This window comes from Clupea harengus, chromosome 12, assembly GCF_900700415.2.
Source record: "Clupea harengus chromosome 12, Ch_v2.0.2, whole genome shotgun sequence".
In the NCBI taxonomy this organism is placed as follows: domain Eukaryota; kingdom Metazoa; phylum Chordata; class Actinopteri; order Clupeiformes; family Clupeidae; genus Clupea; species Clupea harengus.
In genome coordinates this window covers 17911716-17932044 of record NC_045163.1, presented here as the reverse complement: position 1 = coordinate 17932044, position 20329 = coordinate 17911716, and the positions used below count along the sequence as shown (strand labels likewise).

The window sequence follows — 20329 nt, the reverse complement described above, 5'->3', positions numbered from 1 at the left end:
ATCAATAAACCATTAATTTAGTCTTCAATGGCGATAAAACAGCATGACCATTTCTGGACTCACGCACACTCAATCTAACGTGGCCTCACGGCTGATGTTCAGTGAGGGATGCAGAGAGAGAGCGCGCTGAACGCCACCCATCCCCCAAGCCGCGCAGGCTCCGGATGATATGCTGCGTGCGTGCTTGTAGCAAGAGGTCTTGTCGCTGTTCTTCTCCAAAGGCTAGAAGTAGTCCATGTCAGTCACACGATTTAACTGAATCATTCAACTATATCCTTAATTTACACCACGTTTTTCACATCATCACCTTGTCATGCAACGCATCATCCTTTACTTACGGCAGCAATAGACTATTTCCTGACATTATTGCGCAACCATTCAAAGCATCAGAAGGGATCATGGTACCCATACAGAGTCTTGTGTCTTTACTATTTTGATATGAGTGTGGAAATATCATTTTATATGATGTTGGAAATACTAGCATTTTGGTATGTTTGAATTTGGCTTCTTTATTTTACTGTTGGTTAAGGGTTCTAACCAAGATACGCAAACATTAGGCCTAGATCTGTCATAGGTATACGCCACACGTCAAATCGTCTATTTAATATTTTGTTCGATACAGATCGTTGTTGCAACGATACGTCTCGCCTCTATGTGTATACCTGATATAACGCTCCTAGGTATAAGAAAAAATACTATACTTAGGAAAGCAAATTTGATTATTTCTATACATGGCCTAGTATAAGCAAGTGTATGCGACAGAACATTAGCGAATGTAATTCAACCGAATTACAGGAACCTAACTCTAATTCTTCACAAATTAAAACAACTTGCCAACTCATAACCCTGCGAAACAGATATCTTCAGAAAATTAAACACCGAGGACACGTTCTCTTCAGGGACATTACTTTCTTACATGGACCCTGGCTGCCATGTAGGCCTAACAGCATCACTATCTGGAGTCATCAATACCGTCCTTGTCTTTAATACAGCACAGACAACACAAAAACAGACGCCTTTTGGCAAAACGATACAATTGAACTAACACAGGAAGCCTTAACTGCCCTCTTGATAGGTGCAAGGAAAGAAAAAATGCTGATAGCATTTATCCGCACCCTCGCGCACCGGTGAATGTTTAAATGCAACCTACACAAGAGGGTCAGAGTCCACGGGGTTGGGGTGCTGAAGCAGTCATCCCCAGCCCAGAGCCCCACAGATGGCTGCGCTTCAGCCGCAGTCTATCACAGATTCAGGCCGCCCCTGCGATCCTACCGACTAATAACAACCCACGTTACTATCGTATTTTGAAGATATGATCAACACGGTATTTATTAGAAACCAATTGGTCACTACGTGTGAATGAGGCGAGGGGACTGATATTTAGGAAATTAGAAAATCACGTCTGTATGGGTTCCTAGTTCTCCTTTTTTTTAGATTATCCAATAATCGAGGGATACTCGTTCCGCCATTAACGTTCGCATCTTAAGCTATGAAGAAAGATGTATCGATCTCCACAATTAAAAAAAATGAGAGACTTCCTGGTTGGTAACGTTCAACCAATTGGTGTTTTACGCAACGCATTGGCCCAGTGATCAATCATCAGGGAGAGGCTTTTTCTGAGGGGGAATAAAAAACATCAGCACGTAATACTATTTCATGACAGTCCAAGAAAACACCGTCATTACAGCCGAATTACCCCATGAATACATTAGTCCACCAGAACAATTACGGATCACAATAAAGACAACACAATGAAACAGTCGATGTGAAATTATATAGAAATTGATTTGTGCAAGCTGAGTGCTATCAACCAAACACCGCATAAATCGTATTCCACTATCCCTCTGGTATATGGGCGTTTCTAGAGGGTCTTTTCTCCAGAAATCTCAGTCTTGAGGAAACGTCCACAGCCTCAGAGATGAATGATAAGGAACTAAGAAAATATACATATCCAGTGAATACGTGCGGTTAGGAATTTACGTTGCACATCCGCAACGGATGCATCCCCGAGAGAAATGTCACTGCTCTAGTGCACAGATCAACACGGTTGCACAATGGCAAAGCATATACCGCATCCATGGAGGACGCGCCACATACGGATCAGCAATTAGCTAGTGTAAAAAAGCGCAGCATAATTAATCCACACAGTGAAAGTAACAACACTCCGAATCGCTACATGAATATAAAAATGTAACATGTTCTTACTTTCGCCAACCACCGCCTTCAGTCCTATGGGTGCCATGATGCTCCTGAATGATATACCGTATTCACACTCCTTTCCTCCCTCTCTCCCTTGCTGTAGTCTACCCCTGTCTCCGCTAGGACGAGGGTGCACACCTCACATCGCGTCGTACTGCGGAGATTCGACCAGAGAGGCAACGTCACTGCGTATCCGCCCCTCCCTTTCGCAGAGTTCCATTCTCTCGTTTGTGGGTCCCACGGTGGAAGCCTTGCCGATCTACTTGCGCTTTGGCCTGTATCATTTGGTTTTCATTGAAAATCTTCTCTCTCTTTGTGTTTACATAAAGGTGTCCACGTTGTGGTCTACATCCCTTTCAAACTATATTATTTTATTTGGGGATTTAATGTCATTTGGGATGTTTATTAACGGAGAGATCATAGACCTGGACTAAAGGGGGATTTCATCATTCGGTATCAAATGATTGCTGTTTCTCTGTACATAGGCCCTATATTCTGCATTAACGATTATTTATGCAACTCTGACACTCAATCGTGGCCTAGGCCTATTTGTTTTCTCTTGCTGCATCAGGGCCACAAATTACAAGGATGGTTATTTCGTAGCAGCCTGGAGGTCCACGTAGTTTGCCTCCTGGAGATAATAAATGCATGTAGAGGCATAGGTGCACCCAGCCTACTAATTTACAGGCAAGCGTGATAAACACACGAATATTCTAGACATTGGGTTGGGTTACACTTTTCTGAGCAGTAACTACGCTGGTAGGCCCGCACTCCACAAGAGGTCAGCATAGCTCCTTTAATAGGCTAATGTATGTTGAGTTGTATTTCGAGTTTGCCCTTATCGTCCTGTATTCCACCGACGTGTTTTATTTATTAAAATAAAAACGCAACTCATGAGAAATCAGATTTATATCAGTCTCAGATAACTCTACTGGTGGTTTGCTCATTAAATCCCTCCACCCACGGTCAACTATCCAAAACTTTTGGGAGGTATGGGCATTGGGTCTGAAACGTTACAGGGAATTGTTCCCAGAGCACGCTGAAGGCAGAGACTCAGGTGTCAGACCAATCTGCTTGGGATAAGGACACAGCAAGATGCCAACCTCTGTCACACCAGGTTGCTTTAACTCGATTAGCCAGCCATTCACTAAAGAGATAGGATAGCTATAGGCATAATAGACTATACAATGCAATCGAGCCCTTTTAAAGTTGTGTAATTATTTGTATTGATATGATATATTCGAATAGCATATTCTGGAACTGTAAACTAGCATAATGATGGCCTTATTCACACTGGGGGGAAACAGAGTAGACCCAGGATGAAATTTCTGTTAAAGTGCAGTTAGCCTAAGTAGTCAAGTACTCCCAGTAGGATAGACTATTCTGTATAGACTATATCTGTGTCATATCACAGAATAAATACAAATAAATCTCTTCAAAGTTGTAGATTTTAATATTTGTATAGGCTACTCGCTGATAAGTTATTGTTGTAAATTTAATTTGAAAACAACAAACAATCACACAATAAAACAAACAGCAAAACATACAAATGGAATTAGCAGTCTACCATCTCTACTTCTAGGATTGTTTTCCTGGGCGGCGTCCTCCTTTCTGCCACACCTCTGGAGCGGAGCGTTTGACTGAACACGTTTGTCTTGTAGTGACTCTCAGTTTGAGGGTGTGACCTATCCTCACATCGAGCAAGCTCAGTCTGAAACACAAAACGTTAATTCTTCCTGTGGCCAGTCCCATCAGGGCTTTTTACAAGGCGACGTGTGGAACCTGGCGTTTTCGGAAACTTTTCATTAAAAACCTTCAGTTGGCTGCCGCCGTTTGGGATGTTGAGGTGGAAGGCGAGGAGGAGAGAACGCGGACACTTTTCCAACTTTCTAATTTGACTTTTGGAAAAGTGTAATTGAAACACACAGCGGTATCTACAACTGAAGAGTAACGGAGTTGGTATACGGACTTGTAGGCTACTCACAACTGTTGGGATACTGAAGGGCAGAAACCGTCAGCATGGGGGATGTAATTTCTTCGCATCTGGATGAAGGCAAGCGTGAGATGATAACAGGTAATATTAGCCATGCGCACGTCTTCGACAGAACAACAACGACAAATAATTGCACAGACTGCGCTTCAACAGTTTGTTAATTTCCCCCCTTATAGATGTTTGAAGGGTGAGGCATTGTGGCAAGACTTTAAACAAGCTTTCAAGCAACTTGGGTTCTGGCTTCACTCCCTCTTGTTAGATTAACTCAGTTATTCTGGGTAGTACGTGGGCACGAGCAAGAACAGTTGCTTTCGCGATGTTTTACAGTCTGTATGTACTTTCCCTATATGGGAAAGTATTTGAGGCATGTTGACCCAACTGAACTAATATGTATGTAATGTATCGTAATAGTCGCATGCTGACTTGTGTGGTACATATAGACCAAATATGTTCCAGTAGCATACTCCAGAAGGAGCCTTTCATCTCCAAGGCCAGTACAGTGCCCTGTGTACTTCTTAGAAATGATTTCATACTAGACAAACAGTGGCCACAAGCCACAACAGCCAGACATTTTACTTTTTTACTGACCCTTTCATTCTGGACTGGCATAAGGGACATTCATGTGGAAGTCAATTCCTTTCTCTTTGCTCTGGATGATTGTACGTTTCCCAAGGCAGTACCTCTTTGTTGTAGGACTATTCAGTTTGCCCATGCTCCGATTTCTATGTGTAGGCTGGTGCCTATTTAATCACTGTGTTTTGCTTTTGTTTATATGATTCTCAAAATAAGCCTCAATAGGTACAAGACATTTCGGAGCTTGTATTGTTTAATACAAAAAAAGCCATTCTGGAATCGTTGGGGTTAGGATTAGGGTTTTGTCTGCACTTCGGTAGGTTCGGTTCATACCTCCATACTGTGAGCAGTTTTATGTGTATGTGCCTGTGGGGACTTGTTCTGTTATGGGAGGGAGAGGGAGGGTTTGTTCAGGTGCACAGCTAAAAGACTCGTAACCACAGGAGACCTCTCAAATACACCTTAGATGCCTGTCAGACCAGCACACCTCTCTTCCCTTCACTGAAGAACCACCACACCCCGTGGCTCTGATCTTTAGTGCCACCCAGGGACTCCTCTCCTGTCAACACATAGGAATCCAGAATGGACAGAAAACAGTGTAGAGAGACCCCTGATGGAGTGATGTATACATCATATGTGATTGTGGGATGAGAATTACATTTCCGGTTGTTGTCATTGTGGCAAAAAAGAACCCAGCGGTAATCAAGTCATTGATCTTGCATGTTTTTTTTCTTCTCAAATCAACTCCCATTCATCATGCAAATAGTCTTTGTAGAAGTTTCACACAACGGAGCCATCTGGTCAGTCTGCTGGTGTGTGTTGTGGTTGCAGCCAGCAGACACTTCTGAGTCCTTTGGTGAAACTTGGTGCACTGGTGTTGGCTGCCATGCCGACGAGGCCAGTGGATGCTTGCTGTGGGACGTTAGTATGAGACGTGGGGAAGGAGAGAGGAAGCCCCCCAGGACAGATCCCACTCTGCTGCGTCTCGGTTCCACCGTGGGATGGACGGACTGAAGGAACACAGAATGACCACAGAATGCAGGGAATGTCTTGTGAGGTCTTGCATTTGGGGGCTGTGGCTGGAAAGATGGAAACATGCTTAGATGGAAACACACACACACGCACGCACCCACGCACCCACGCACGCACACAGGCACACCAGCCAAATCTATGCATACACACTGTCAACTACACACAACCCTGCAAAACATTCACACACACACACACACATGCTCCGCCCTATATAACAATAGCTTTTGCAACACCCCTTAGCTGTTTTTTTATTGTTTTGAAACCCAGTCATATTACTCAGACATCAAATGTCTTCACTAATTATCTAGGTGCCACGTATCATTGTTTTCCCACAGTGCTCTTAAAGCGATTTGTTCAGGTGTGTGTGTGTGTGTGTGTGTGTGTGTGTGTGTGTGTGTGTGTGTGTATGCTTGCATGTAAGACTTCAGTGTAGAAGGTATATCTGTTGAGTTGACCTAAGGTGAAAACTGGCTTAGCCTAGCTGGCCAATGATACATGAGTTCATAAAGACCACACATTCCCAGGTCGCTGTCGGGACTCTGAGCATTTGTTTAAAGCAGTAGGGTTAAATGCTTGGGACTTAACCTTTCTGAACTGCATAGTGAGGCACACGTCTTGAGTCAGGCACCATGATTATCTAGCTTTGTTTCCATCTAACTTTTTCATGTGAATTCTGATCGCTTGAAATATGCATAACATCTTCCGCTGGACAGGGGTGATTTATAGGGTATAATACGACTAAGGTTGATGGAAACTGGGTTTTTTCCCCCCCGCATTGACATTTTGTTACCTTTCCCTGACAACCTTGAGTTTAGAGCCCACAGCTGTTAATTCCCCATCCCTTGATTAGGAGAGGAGTACACCCTTTTGGTGTGCATAGCAGATGGACATGTGCACAGACTTGCATCTCCTTTAGCTGGATGGAAATCCAGCATGTGTTCCAGTGGTGGCAGACCTGATTGGCACATTTCTCTTCATTTACCCAGAATCAGTGTCACTTTATTCTTCCATACATTACATGAGCATGGCCTTACACACACACACACACACACACACACACACACACACACACACACACACACACACACACACACACACACACACACACACACACACACACACCTATGTGATGTGTACCTTTATGGATTAGCAGGGCTAATCACTGACAGAAGAGGCTTCAGTGGATTGTGTTCACATGCCTAACCTGGCAGACACACACACACACACACACACACACACACACACACACACATACACACACATACATTATACATACATGAATGTAAAACCTGGCAGACACACAGAGTGCAGGTGCACATACATATGTTTACACACTTGCACTTGCACACAAATGCAACGTTTCCACACTCGTGTGTTTACACAGAGAAACACAAAGAGAGAGAGAGAGAGAGGGAGAGGGAGAGGGAGAGAGAGAGAGAGATGCTGCTAATAGATCACTGTTCAAGGGAGAGGAATGAGAATGGCAGCAGGCATGAACTTGTCCAAAACTTTACCAGGCATTGGAGATACTTGCAATAAATCACCTCCCCCTTCACCTGCTCCTTAGGACTTCATGCTTTCCTTTGTGCTTTTTCTTATTAAGCCCCCCCACACACACACATATAGACTGTGAAATTGTGCTGACCCAGTTGTGTGTGAGTGTGTGTGTGTGTGAGTGTGTGTGTGTGTGTGTGTGTGTGTGTGTGTGTGTGTGTGTGTGTGTGTGTGTGTGTGTGTGTGTGTGTGTGTGTGTGCGTGCGTGCATGGGTGTGTGTGTGTGTCTGTGTGCATGTTTATGTCTGTGTGGGAGAGGTGGTTAGTCAGCCCATTCTCTCTCTGGAACACCACTGAGTCAGGGAGGATGTCCACTCTTGCTGAAAGCACATTCTTGGGGGTCTTGCAGACGTCCTCCCTCTGGATCTGTTAGAGCTCTCGGATGGGCCGTTACTATACGGTACACACGTGTCCGCTCTACTGTTACCGTCAGTCCCCACAAGTATGTTTAATGTAAATGTTAGTCCTCGTTAACAGTTTCTCCATCCTAAACACTAAGTTAGAGTAAAATTATATTTATATTATCCAAAGCTGTATCTGTCCCTAATCATCGTGTATGAAAATGTTTTCGCTGTATTTTGAAATGGAGATGGGTGTCAACTACAATGTCGTCGAATGCGTCTCTCATTATGACTGCCACTTTTTTGGTTGATGATATCGTATACTTTTCTCTACGTGTGTGTTGTACATTTCACAAAATGTTGAAGTTTAGGACAAGAGTATATCTCTAATAAAGTCCCAGTCATCCTCATATTCACTAGACAGGTCTCAAGACCGCAGAACGTAACTCACAGGTACTGCTTCAGACCCTATCTGTGTACAGCTACCACATCCACAAGCTATAGTTTCTTACATTTTCACTCAGAATAAGATGGAAAACAACATTTTTAGACTAATGTTGCCAGAAACGTAGTCATTCAAGATGACACACTTTTCTTGGAACTGAAAGTATCTTGTTTGTTCACTTGCTCATTCTCTCACTTCATGCAGTGGTCATATTACACACCGCTGTATGAAGCATCTAGTTTTTTCTTACACTTAGTTTGGTAGTTGCTAAATGACATGATATTGGTCCTTAGACAATGTAGCAAATTCATCTGTACTTTATCTTTTTGTATAAAGCAATTCAGTTGACTATACTCTGATTAATACAAAATCTGATACCATGGTGTAGTATCCAAAATGTTGAGGGAGATGAATGAATATCACACTCTTATTACACACACACACACGACCGCACACACACTAATATGGCACTGTTAATCATCAATTTCCCGTAGTCTGTGTCAGTCTTCAGTAGGACAGGTCCCTTCCCACCCTGCCCATTATCTGTTCCCGCTACTCCCGTCAGGGAAAAGGTTCAGATCAACAAAAGCGCGCACCTCCAGAATGGCAAAGAGCTTTTACCCTCGTGCAATAAGGCTTCTCAACAGCTCACCCAAAACCACCCCACCTCCCCCCCGGCCCGGCCCGGCCCGCCCTCATAGACTGCACTCTTAACACTCCACCCTGCAACTATTGATGCACCTCAATGTATATATTTCTTTTTTAATTTACTCAGGGATATTTATTTATCTATTCATTGATTGTTATTTATTATTATTTAGCTGTGGCAGTTAATGTCCACAGCAATTTTAATTTGTAGCTGTCTGTTGCTGCCTCTACTGTCTCGTTGTTTTTGTGACAATGACAAATAAAGTACTTTGAACTTTGAACTTTGACAGGTCCTCGTGACCTGAATTGCACACTCTCAGAGCTTTAACCAATTTGTCTGGTTTTGGAGGAAGTTGACACGTCTAATTTGATAACACTGGCTGGCTCTGGGGAGTGCTGTACCATTTAATCTCACCCACAGTTATTACAGTGCTCCGCTTGGCTATCTCTCTCTCTCTCTCTCTCTCACTCTCACTCTCACTCTCACTCTCTCTCACTCAGTCCCTCTTTCCAGTCTCCCACTCTGTCACTGTATCTAGACGGTATATAAAGCCTCTAATGTTTCCATTTGATGTTATTATTTTTTTAAAGACCACTAGCTTAGCAGGCTTTTGTTTTTCTCAGAGTCCGTCTAGACGTTTAGGCATGTCAAAGTAAACAGTCCTCAAATGTTGCTACTAGAAGCTGGGTCACTCTTTGCTAAATACTGCCAGGGCCTTGAACAGTGAAATTATTTAATCTTCTATACACTCCCATGAATCTTTCTTTAAATCACATTAAGTGCCAGTCAACTTACATGTATTGACCACAGCACATTGGTCAAGGATGTCCGAATAACTTTATCTTTAAACCATGTCTGGCTTTAGTGGTAATATTGACTAAAGAGGGTCCGTCCTGTCAGCACTACCACTCTTCTTCATTTCCTGAACATTGTCAGTACTGTAATGGCACCTGTGCAGCTTTAACCTCCACCACACACACACACACACACACACACACACACACACACACACACACACACACACACACACACACACACACACACACACACACACAATATAGACACAGTTTGTCTACATGTATTGCCGTATCTACACTTAAATGGACTGATAGCCCTTTCCCTACCCTACCCTGCCTTGTAATGGAGACAGAGAATGCTTTGCTTTCCAACAACAGGGCAAAAATCTCGGAAAGAAATTCCCTTGTAAGCCTCAATGGGCAGCCATTTCTGTCTTCATCTCCCCCTCTCATTTCTCCTTCCCTATCCTCATCTCTCTCCCCTACATAATACTTTATCCTTCCTGCCATTGTGACAGCTAGCTTGACTAGCATCGCATGATTGATGGGTGTTTGTACAGCAAAAATACACTGTGGTAGGCCAGCTTTATTCTGTTTACATGATGATGTAGACCTGTCAGCTCTGTTGAAGAGGATAGTGGAAGTCCCACTCCGTCATGCCACTAAAATTAGTTGTGTGAGGGAAGGACATAGAGGCTTTCTCCTGTGAGGACTGGATTCACACAAAGTATGACGGCCGGCCTTCTCCGTTGTTGGCGACTGTCAGACCTTTCCTTCCTGCTGGAGAGCAGACAGGCTGTCCTGAGCCACAAATCACTGTGGTGTGTGTGTGTGTGTGTGTGTGTGGCTGTGTGCTGTGTGCTGTATGAGTGGTGTGGTGTGTGCGTGCATGCGTGTGTGTGCTGTGTACTGTGTGTGTGTGTGCGTGTGTATCACAGATGTACAATTGGCACAGTGAAGTAATTTCTCCCAGTCCTGTTTTTAATGTCACACTTTAGTAAAGTGAAGCCAGTGAAGATATGGGTCAGTGGTGCCATCAATCACACTTGGAACAAAAAAGAAGGTCGTATTTTTGTGGGGTGTCTCGGTGCGAGATAATACACTAAAGACACACACACACTTTTGGTGTTGTCCCAGATAAAGAACTTTTTTTTCTGTGGAGAATATTTTTCCAGTCAGCACCGTTTCCTTTTGTCAATATCAATCACTTTGCCAGCTATAATTACACCGTTTTCAAAACACGGAAACAGTAGACCACCCAACCCACCATACCCTCGTAAATAGCTGAGTATATTACGCATTTCATGTGGTTTATGACCACATGTATAGATATATGTGGAGCAACACTGGTGTCCAACCCAGAGCATGCATGGCTTCATATGTGCATGGCTCGGTATGGTTGTCAGATAAATGTTAATTATCGGGTCAGTGTCATGTAAGAGTAGTATTTACCAGGGACCTCGCTGTGGCGATTTGTTAATGTGCACTGAAGGGTTTTAAGAGAGGCTTTTGGAAAGTCCATCCGCTTGAGAACATTTCAGCATAGCCATTAGCTGTAAGAGCAGTTTGACAAACAGAATGAAGTTAATGTCAAAGCACGTATGGAACTGTTTAACTTTAAAACATATCTTGGAATAATCATGACATTAATCACTTTTATTAGTCTAATGTTAGTAAATGTAAAACTTTTGGCTGCCTTTGAAAGGTATGAAAATAAATGCAATAGTAAGCTGGAAAGGGGCAGTGAAACTGTTATTCTATGCAACCTTTCCCTCTATTTGGCTTGCAGTTGTCTTTTTACAAACAGCATAAAACATTGAAAATATTTTTGCTTTCTTCTTGTGCTGAGTGAAGTCTCAAAAACAGCCAGCCTTTTTAGCACATCTGGTTAGGATCCAAAGCCCTTCAGCAATACACAGACACACACACCTATCCCATTCCCAGAAGTCTCTTTAGCATGTGGTAGTGTTAAAGAGGTAAAGCTCATGCTAATTGCTGTCGGACTGTGCCTGGTTAAAACCTTGTTTTGGTCCATATAATTTCACCAGATATGATGCCTTTCAAATGTAAATAGTCTCTCAGTGGGGTGACGATTGCCCTTGGCATAAAAGGTAGATTGTGAGCATGGAGCTGATCGCTCCCTATCTCGCCACACACAGAGCTAATTCCAGCTCATTTTATTTTACAATGTGGCCCTCTTTTTCCTAAAGTGCTGATATGCTAATGTATCCTTTCAGTGTGCACTGCCAACTGTCTGTGAGTCCGCATGGATTTGAATAGACACACAGACACATGCACACAAGGAACCTCACGCTTTCCAAGCATATTCTTTTCAGAGTGCATCGTCTTGGCATGACGATTACACATCAGTGGAAAAAACAACATCAGAAATGCTGACTGTCCCAATTTTTTGTCCAGAACAAAGAAAGGAGGGTGTAGATATCTGCAGCTTTATTGCTCTGCATTACTATGCCATGCTGTGTCTGTGTCTGTGTCTGTCTGTGTTTGTGTCTGTGTCTGTGTCTGTGTCTGTGTCTGTGTACTTGTGTGTGTGCGTGTCTTAAGAGGACAGGTGGTTACATGTCAGAAAGAAATTCTCTCAATTGTGAACAGAACACAAGGAGTGACCTCTGACCTTAAGCTAAGAGAGTCATTAGGCAGCTACTAGATAGGCATCACTCTCAGACTCCTGCAATCTTAGGCCACTGTGATCATGTTCCCGTTTGCTGGGTGTTGAGTACTTCTGCATTGAGTTGACTTAAAGATGAAAAGTATTTGTTGCTTTTAAAGCAAGGAGGCTTGTGTCTATTATATTACATGTTGAAGATACTGTTGTCACCCATGTAATTTCCATTGACTACACTGTACCTGAAATATATCAGTTTCAACGCAGAGAGATTACCACCAGATCATGACAGTTTGCAAGTAATGATATTTATTTTCTGTCTTCCTCTGAAATAATGTTCTCTTTACTTGTGACCCAGCCCTCAGTGAAGAGACTTAACGGAACCTTAAGGCATGCTCATAGTTGAAATTGTAGAGAAAATTCAGTTGACCACAAACACCAAAGTCTGTCAAGAATCCATCTGACAAGTGTACAGTTGTTCCCCTTCTCCCAGTAAGCGGCTCATGCTCCAGAGCTATGTGGTCGCGGGGGAGACTCCCTTGAATTTGGTCAGTTTATTTCCTCTCCTCGGCTTTCCTCCACCCTTTTCCTCCTCTCCTCCTCCACCCTTCTCCTCTTGCCACGCTACTCAGATCTCCACCACTCTCCCCTCTCCTATCCTCCCCTCCATCAGTGAAGATCTGACCTCATTGTTCTGTCCTCTCTCTGATCTTGCACAGATAAGAGGGAGGGGTGTGTGTGTTGTGAGGAGTGTGGGTGTGTTGTGAGGAGTGTGTGTGTGTTGTGAGGAGAGTGTGTGTGTGTTGTGAGGAGTGTGTGTGTTGGGGGCCTTCTCATGGGCTGCCTCCTGCATGGAGACTCCTGGGATGAGGTGTAAGTGAGATGACTATGTGAAACACTCATTGGCCAGGGCAGACTCTCCTGACAGGATGTGAGAGAGAGAGATTAAATTAATAAAAAAGCTAAACTCACGTCTTAATTATCAACCTCTGTGTTTTTGAAGTGATGCATTGCCTTCTGTGCTTAGGGTCGAGGTCAGCTGCTACCTGTTGGCCGTCCTTGCACGTGATGTTTAAATCCCTGTGTCCAAGTCAGAATGTCATCAGAATATGTCTTTCTCATTCATAATGGGAAAGACTGTAAGAGCTCTATTGGGGAGTGCCTACTCATGTTAGTGCTGATGAGTTAGACAGTAAAATAAATGTCATCAGAATTTAACACCTATATTTAATATACTTCTGTCTCTCTCCCCCCCTTCTCTTTCTCTCTCTCTCTCTCTCCCTCCCTCTCTGTAGCATGCACACGTGTAGTGCTGGAGGAGTTTGGGTGGGTGTATGAGCAGCAGTATGCCGTGGCTCTCTTCAACAACGTGCGCTTCGAGATTGAAGGTGGAGGAGGAACACAGACCCAGCTGCTGCACCGGAAGGCAAGAGGGCCCTCTGGCTTCTATCTCTCTCTCCATCTCTCTCTCTCTGGCTTCTATCTCTCTCTCCATCTCTCTCTCTCTCTCACTTCTATCTCTCTCTCTCTGGCTTCTATCTCTCTCTCCATCTCTCTCTCACACTTTTATCTCTCTCTCTCCATCTCTCTCTCTCACACTTCTTTCTCTCTCTCTCTCTCTGGCTTCTATCTCTCTCTCTCTCCATCTCTCTCTCTCTGTGTTTAATTGACCATCTCTTTCCTCATCACATATTTGATTATCTCTTTTATCACATACCATATCTTCATCCCAGTACCCTTGATGGAAATTGATATTGCCATTAATTTATAGACTTACATTGCATTGCAAGCATGTTCTCCTGTGTGTGTGTGTGTGTGTGTGTGTGTGTGTGTGTGTGTGTGTGTGTGTGTGCCATGTGCATTGATAGTCTTGGCACACCTTTGTTTAAAGCCCCTAGCAGACATCATCCCCCCCTGCCCCAGGTGGAGGAATACACATCCATTGTCCACCATTTTGGGCCTGTGTGTGTTCCTTCATAGGAACATCCCCTCCCACTCACATGCCCCGTTCCCCACATTGACCTGTAACAAACCTATCACCCCCAATGTATCCTCCCATGATTGACTGGTATTTAACCTGTAACACTGTGGTGCCTCTTTAGTCTTTGCCTGCCTCTACTTGATATTGGAATTGACTCCCTGCAGGAGCACCTTGAAATACACCTCCAGAAACCTTTGATTCGCCTCGTGGTCTTTTGTCTAATAGAATGTTGGCCTGAGATTCTCTATCACCCTCAAATCATTTATTTTTCCTTTTATCCTCCCCTCTCTGTAACAGTAACATCATTTTTATGCCTTTCTATGAGCCACCCATTCCTTCCTCTTGTCCTGTTCCTGCAAGTCTGTAGTTCACTCTCTGCTTTTCTGTCTATCTGATTCATCTCTCCCTGCTTCATCCAACTACTCTCTTCTCATCTCTCAGCAACACCCTTAAACCCCCTTTTTCTCCTTACTTCCTGTGGTTTCATTAGTGTGTTGGTTCAACACACATACATACATACACACACACACACACACACACCACACATACTTACTAACTGTACAATGAAGTGAAGGAGCAATTGTGGTTCAGATCCACATGGTTCTGCTTTCACTGGCATGAGATTGGAAACTGGAGCAGATTTCACACATGAGCTAAAGTGACTGTTGCCCCAACCTCTCTGTCTCTCTCTCTCTCTCTCTCTCTTTCCATCTTTTTCTGTTTTCACCGTTGCTTCATTCAGCCCATTATCCACATTCTATCACCCCCACCCATTCATTGAGGTTTAGTCCCACATTTTGTCATGTTGCCCATTACCAGTGCAGCACTTGCAGTAGCTGTTGTCCCCCAGCTGCCGGACAGAAGAGCTGAATGAGGAGAGACTGTTGCTCTGAATCAGCGAGCCACCAGTTATCACAATGGATCTGCTGTAGGTTCTGTGGAAGCACAGAAAAGGATGACCTCAGACAGGCTCCGCTGTAGTTTGGTTGAGGGAAGTAGGGCAAATGTCTTTGGGTTCGTGAATCACAGGCAATTAGCATCTCTTTATGCTACTGTAGTCAGTTAGTTGTGTTGTTGGGTCTCAGTGGTAGTGTTTGAAGAGGCCTCCCTGGAAGCCATAATGCTACACACACACACACACACACACACACACACACACACACACACACACACACACACACACACACACACACACACACACACACACACACACACACACACACACTGTGTTTTGTCCCCATTCTGGGTAAATGTCTCTAGACGCTACAGTTAGCACACTACTAAGAACCTCTTTCTTCTCCCCATTCCACCTCTCTCTCTCTCTCTCTCTCTCTCTTTTCTCCACCCTCCCCTCTTGCTTCCCCCCTTCCTTCCTTCCTTGGCTGGGATTAAGCTGGTTTGAGGCATTTGATCTCCTGTTGGAAATCTAAAAGTGTTGTGGGTGAGAGGAGGGGGGTTCACTTTGGTAAACACTTCATGAAAATCACATGTTCTCCTGTCTGATGTCCGCTAGCATGCGTGTGTAATTGACCAATAGGACTTGGCGTTACAGACAAGTACATCAAAGCTCCCATAAGCCTTCATTTGCTGATTGCTACTCATGTTATGGCATCCAGAAAAACTTTTGCCTGGTTTGGACAGGCGCCGGTGTTGGAAGTTGCCAGATCTCACCCAGACTCAATATTTAACTCGACACTGAACAAGGGCACCACCAGTAACCACCAGTAACCAACCATGGGGGAAAATGCCTGGCAGTTGAACATAGAGGGCTGCATTCAGTTTTCCCCATAAAAGGATGTGGTATTTGCCTGCTCCAGCAGTTCATGGGTGGTTTCACCAATAAGGATTAGCCCTTCTTCCAGGGTGGACCACACTCTAAATGCAAAATCTCCCTCCATACTATACCAGGTAGTCCTGGCAAAGTTCAAATGGGTGTCACTGAACGTAGCCCAGAAGGCAACTGAAAGCTACCTGGCAGGGCTGTAGGGAACGTTTGTAATGTAGCATCAGAAATGGAGACTTCAGTTTCCCTGGTGGTGTAATTATCATAGTAATGAGGGGGGCGTGCTTTGCCGTAGTTACTATAACAACCACTTGTTTTTGTTCCTTTGCTGTTGGCAATATCTGTATTGTAAGTGGAGCTTTAACCACAACTGCTGTCACAACTGTCATGACTCATCTTGCCTCAGGACCCACTGAAGGACAAGTGCATCTTTTCTGGAAGTCTCTACAAGTACCTGGAAGAGAACAAGAAATGGCGTCATCGCTTTCTCTACGTGGACGACACTTACAACATCGCTCTTTACGAAAACAAACAGGTGAGGGGAACCCACTGCAAACAAGCAACAATCCAGTCAAAGAAAACCACACAGTTAGCCTAAAGACTCTCAGATAGGACCATGTCAACTTCTAAACGTATTTCAAGCAACCTTGGCGCAGACAAGGGCAAAAGTCTAAAGAGTGTGTGGTTTTAAAGCAGCAAAAAGGAGTTTTGGTCTAACATTTGCGAGCTAACTACCTTAAAGACATGCAAAAACCTTGTGAACACCACCAACAGTCCACCTGGCACTGACGAAATCCTTGGCGATATAGTTGACAAAGCCGCACGGTGAAAGCTTTTTTTTTTTTACATTTTCTCAGGTTGTTCCAGCCTGGAACACAGAACTACATAGTGCACATCCTGGATGGGGAGGACAGCTTTGTTTAACTATACTTCATATGACCATATACTATAATTGTTGCATGTTGCTTTAAAAAGGTAGCTGTACATAGGCAGTTCAGTATAAGTCGAATAATACTTTAAGGGATGATCTGAACTCTGCTCTCCTCTTCTTTCTTTAGGCCCACGAAAGAGGCTTGCATCCCAAGGGGAACATCAACTGTGCTGGATACAGAGCCCTGAACTCCATGGAGGAGTACCTGGAACTACTCGACACCAGCCTGCCCGGTGAGAAAGGAATGAGAAGATTGGGAGAGCCAGAGATATACACACTCAGTCACTCACTCAGTCACTCACTCAGTCACTCACTCACACAGGCACAGGCACAGGCACAGGCACAGGCACAGGCACAGGCACAGGCACAGGCACAGGCACAGGCACAGGCACAGGCACAGGCACAGGCACAGGCACAGGCATAGGCACAGGCACAGGCACAGGCACAGGGATGATCATGCTCGACACTGATGCTCTTATATACTCTGATACATACTCTGTGTGTGTGTGTGTGTGTGTGTGTGGGGGTGTTTAGGGGTGAAAGCTAAAGCGAGCAGTTCGCCGTTCCTCCGGTGCCCGTCTCAGTACCCGCTGATCTTGTGGCACCCGTATGCCCGTCACCACTACTTCTGTGTTATGACTGAGAAGGAACACAGCAAGTGGCACGCTGTCCTCCAGGACTGTGTCAGACACGTAAACAACGGTGAGAATCCTCTTACACAGACATGCGCACACACATACACAATCGCACACAGGTGCAATCAGGCAAATATGTGATATGTATGTGTTTTTTTTTAACCCTTTCTCTCTTATGCACACAGACACAAGTGCCTTACATTCCTACTTTCACACACGTGCTCATAAACACACAAATGCCCATACACACATTCAAGGGACACTCTGAGACAGCGTATCTGCACTTATTGTCTACCTGCAGTCTCACGTGTAGCGTTTGACGACGAGGAAGGCATTCAAAGTGATCCACTATTCATTGTTATTTTGTAGACTTCTCACATTTAACTCCACCACCAACGCACACTCAACCCCCACCCACACCTCTGCAGGTCACACCCTCACAAATAACTCATCTTCTGCATCACTGCCATTGTTGAAAACAGAAAAGGGTGTGTGAGGTGTGCGTTGCCGCGTGAAAGTTTGGATGCCTTTGAAATGACTTGGCCGTCTTGAAATGTTCCCAGGAATTTGTGTTAAAATGTGTTGTGTTCGCCAATGCTGCTGTCATTTACAGTGTATACATACTTTTCAGGGCCTTTGTAATGTGACAGAGAGATGCAGTTCCTCTGAAGTGCTTTTTAAGCCATTAGGTTGTTGTTGTAAGTTGTCACCTGAAGCCAAAAGGTTGTGCTCAACCTGTCTCGTGTCTTAGACAGTGATATCTGTGTTATGCAAGCTGTTCATGTTTTCTCATCAAATCACATGGGACTCCACCAATTATTGCTTATGAATTCAATACAATACTTTGAAACGGTACCATAGGGATTCCTAGATCATTCCATGTTTGTACATCACATGCGGAGCTGTGTGTCAGATTTTTTGTGTGAAATATCGGTAGTAAAAAAATATTCTCAGGGCAAGCAGTCGTATTCATTGTTAAATGTTCAATTGGTAGTGTGTATTTGTGCACTGCAGGAAAAGAGCCTCTCCCTTCAGGTGTTTGCTAATCAAACTCAAATGGTGTCCTGTGATGTGTGTCGTTGAAGGGCTTGGCACTGCACTATGGTGTCAGGTTTCCAGAAGAATTAATTCCCTTGAATGGTGTGCTTGCTTTCAGCTGGGTTTGTGTGAGCATATGTCCTCTGTGGCCGAGCAAAGTGGAGCTCGAGCCCAGCTTAAGTTTTCAGGCCTGAGTTTAGCACTGTGATTGCCTGGTTAATGACACCGAAACCATAACACTGTTTAATGTTCTGTAGGCCTTTGAAAAGATCACAAGCCCAGACTTGCTTTTTGAGATCTGAAGCCGAAAAAAGCAACACAGTCAATAGCTTCATCAGTGGTCACCAAAGTTACTCATAGCCATTCACATGTCAACACCATCCCATAATAACACACTCAGAACAGAGGTGCCATGTATGTTTAAAGGACCAGTCACGACATGGATGTGGAACATGTATCTTGTATGGAATCACAAGGTGATGACATGTAGTACTGTGTTAATCATAGATCCGTGTCCTTTAATGTTACAGTTTTCGGAGGATTGGAGTTCAGCAAGGCAACCGCTCTCCTTTCATACTGTATTCAGTATTTAGCCAAAGCTTACGTTTCCCACAATTACCGTACGGTTGCTAAGAAAGTCGCCTTAAATTAGTCCTTCTATCAATAATGTCAACTGCAATATACTAAGTATTTGTCTTTTTGATGATGATTAGTGATTGGATGTTGTTAAAACAATACTAAAATACATTTATTTATTTATTTATTTATTTAAGTGTTTTTCAATTTTAACTTTTAATTTCCTCATGTATTAACTTAGGTCTTTGCTTCCCTCCTTTTGCTATCAATCTGTGGTGTTGTCCTCCCTACCCGATGAAGTATGCTTACAAGCCCGGGAGACAACTTAGGCATGGACTTGTCCCCAGCTTTTAAAGAATAGCTTCATGTTAATTCCAGGGGATTCTATTTAATGAAAGCCTCGGCACAAGGTGCTGCATTTTCAGCATTATTCCAGTATTATCCAGCTTGTCAGTATGTCAGATATGTGACTCTAAATATACTGTCTGACTCTCTCTCTTCATTCTCCTTTTCACTGTCCTCCCCTGAGGATACAGTTAGTCCTTTCATCTCAAGGAGGGTAAAATGCCTCCTCCCTCCCTCTTCCTCTCTTCCTCTCTTTTAGCCCCCCCATGTCTGTTTTCTGTCTTCTGTTTCTCTTTTTTTGTTTTCTGGAGCCTGCTTGAGGGAAGCCAGACATCCCCATCAGGTCCCGCTGTGTCAGAGGGATACAGTTGTAAGATAATGGGGACTCCCGTCTCTTCTGGCTGCTCTCACCCTGCTCTGGGACTGCCCACAGATACGGACTCCGCTCTTTGTGTGTGTCTGTCTCTCTCTCTCTCTCTGTGTGTGTGTGTGTGTGTGTAGTGTGTGTGTCTGTCTCTCTCTTTCTCTCTCTGTGTGTGTGTGTACCTGAGAAACCCCATCATCCCTTTTTTATGAGAATGTGCTTTGAATTTGTCATGGCCTAATGGCAGATAAATGATGGAATCGGTGTTTCTCAGCCCTAGTGAGTCATATTAACGGCTGCATGTCATCTAGCACTGGTGAACTGGAGGTCTGGCACCGAGTCCTGCTATTCTAGTCAGGATCCTGAGAAAATGAGCTTAGATATTGTTTTGACCATCTATATAAGGACTGTGTTTTTCTGTTTACCGTTTACCACGGGTCATCATGTAGTTTGTACTCAGTTGGTGA

The 20329-nt window shown here is 44.0% G+C and overlaps 2 protein-coding genes across 3 annotated transcripts in view; one reads left to right on the top strand and one right to left on the bottom strand.

Annotated features, from left to right (window-relative positions):
* The window catches only part of stxbp1a (syntaxin binding protein 1a), a 34969-nt gene extending 32600 nt beyond the window's left edge, over window positions 1-2369 (bottom strand). The window contains exon 1 of one of the 2 annotated variants that reach the window (XM_031578052.2): window positions 2206-2369. In XM_031578052.2, the coding sequence (XP_031433912.1) occupies window positions 2206-2242 (37 nt within the window). In that variant the 5' untranslated portion in view covers window positions 2243-2369. The remainder of the gene's footprint in view (window positions 1-2205) is intronic. The other variant, XM_012841625.3, reaches the window with a different exon arrangement.
* Window positions 2370-3829: 1460 nt separating this feature from the next.
* The window catches only part of niban2a (niban apoptosis regulator 2a), a 34545-nt gene continuing 18045 nt past the window's right edge, over window positions 3830-20329 (top strand). The window contains exons 1-5 of the mRNA XM_031578050.1: window positions 3830-4273; window positions 13505-13635; window positions 16380-16508; window positions 17032-17137; window positions 17439-17606. Of these exons, the coding sequence (XP_031433910.1) occupies window positions 4219-4273; window positions 13505-13635; window positions 16380-16508; window positions 17032-17137; window positions 17439-17606 (589 nt within the window). The 5' untranslated portion in view covers window positions 3830-4218. The remainder of the gene's footprint in view (window positions 4274-13504; window positions 13636-16379; window positions 16509-17031; window positions 17138-17438; window positions 17607-20329) is intronic.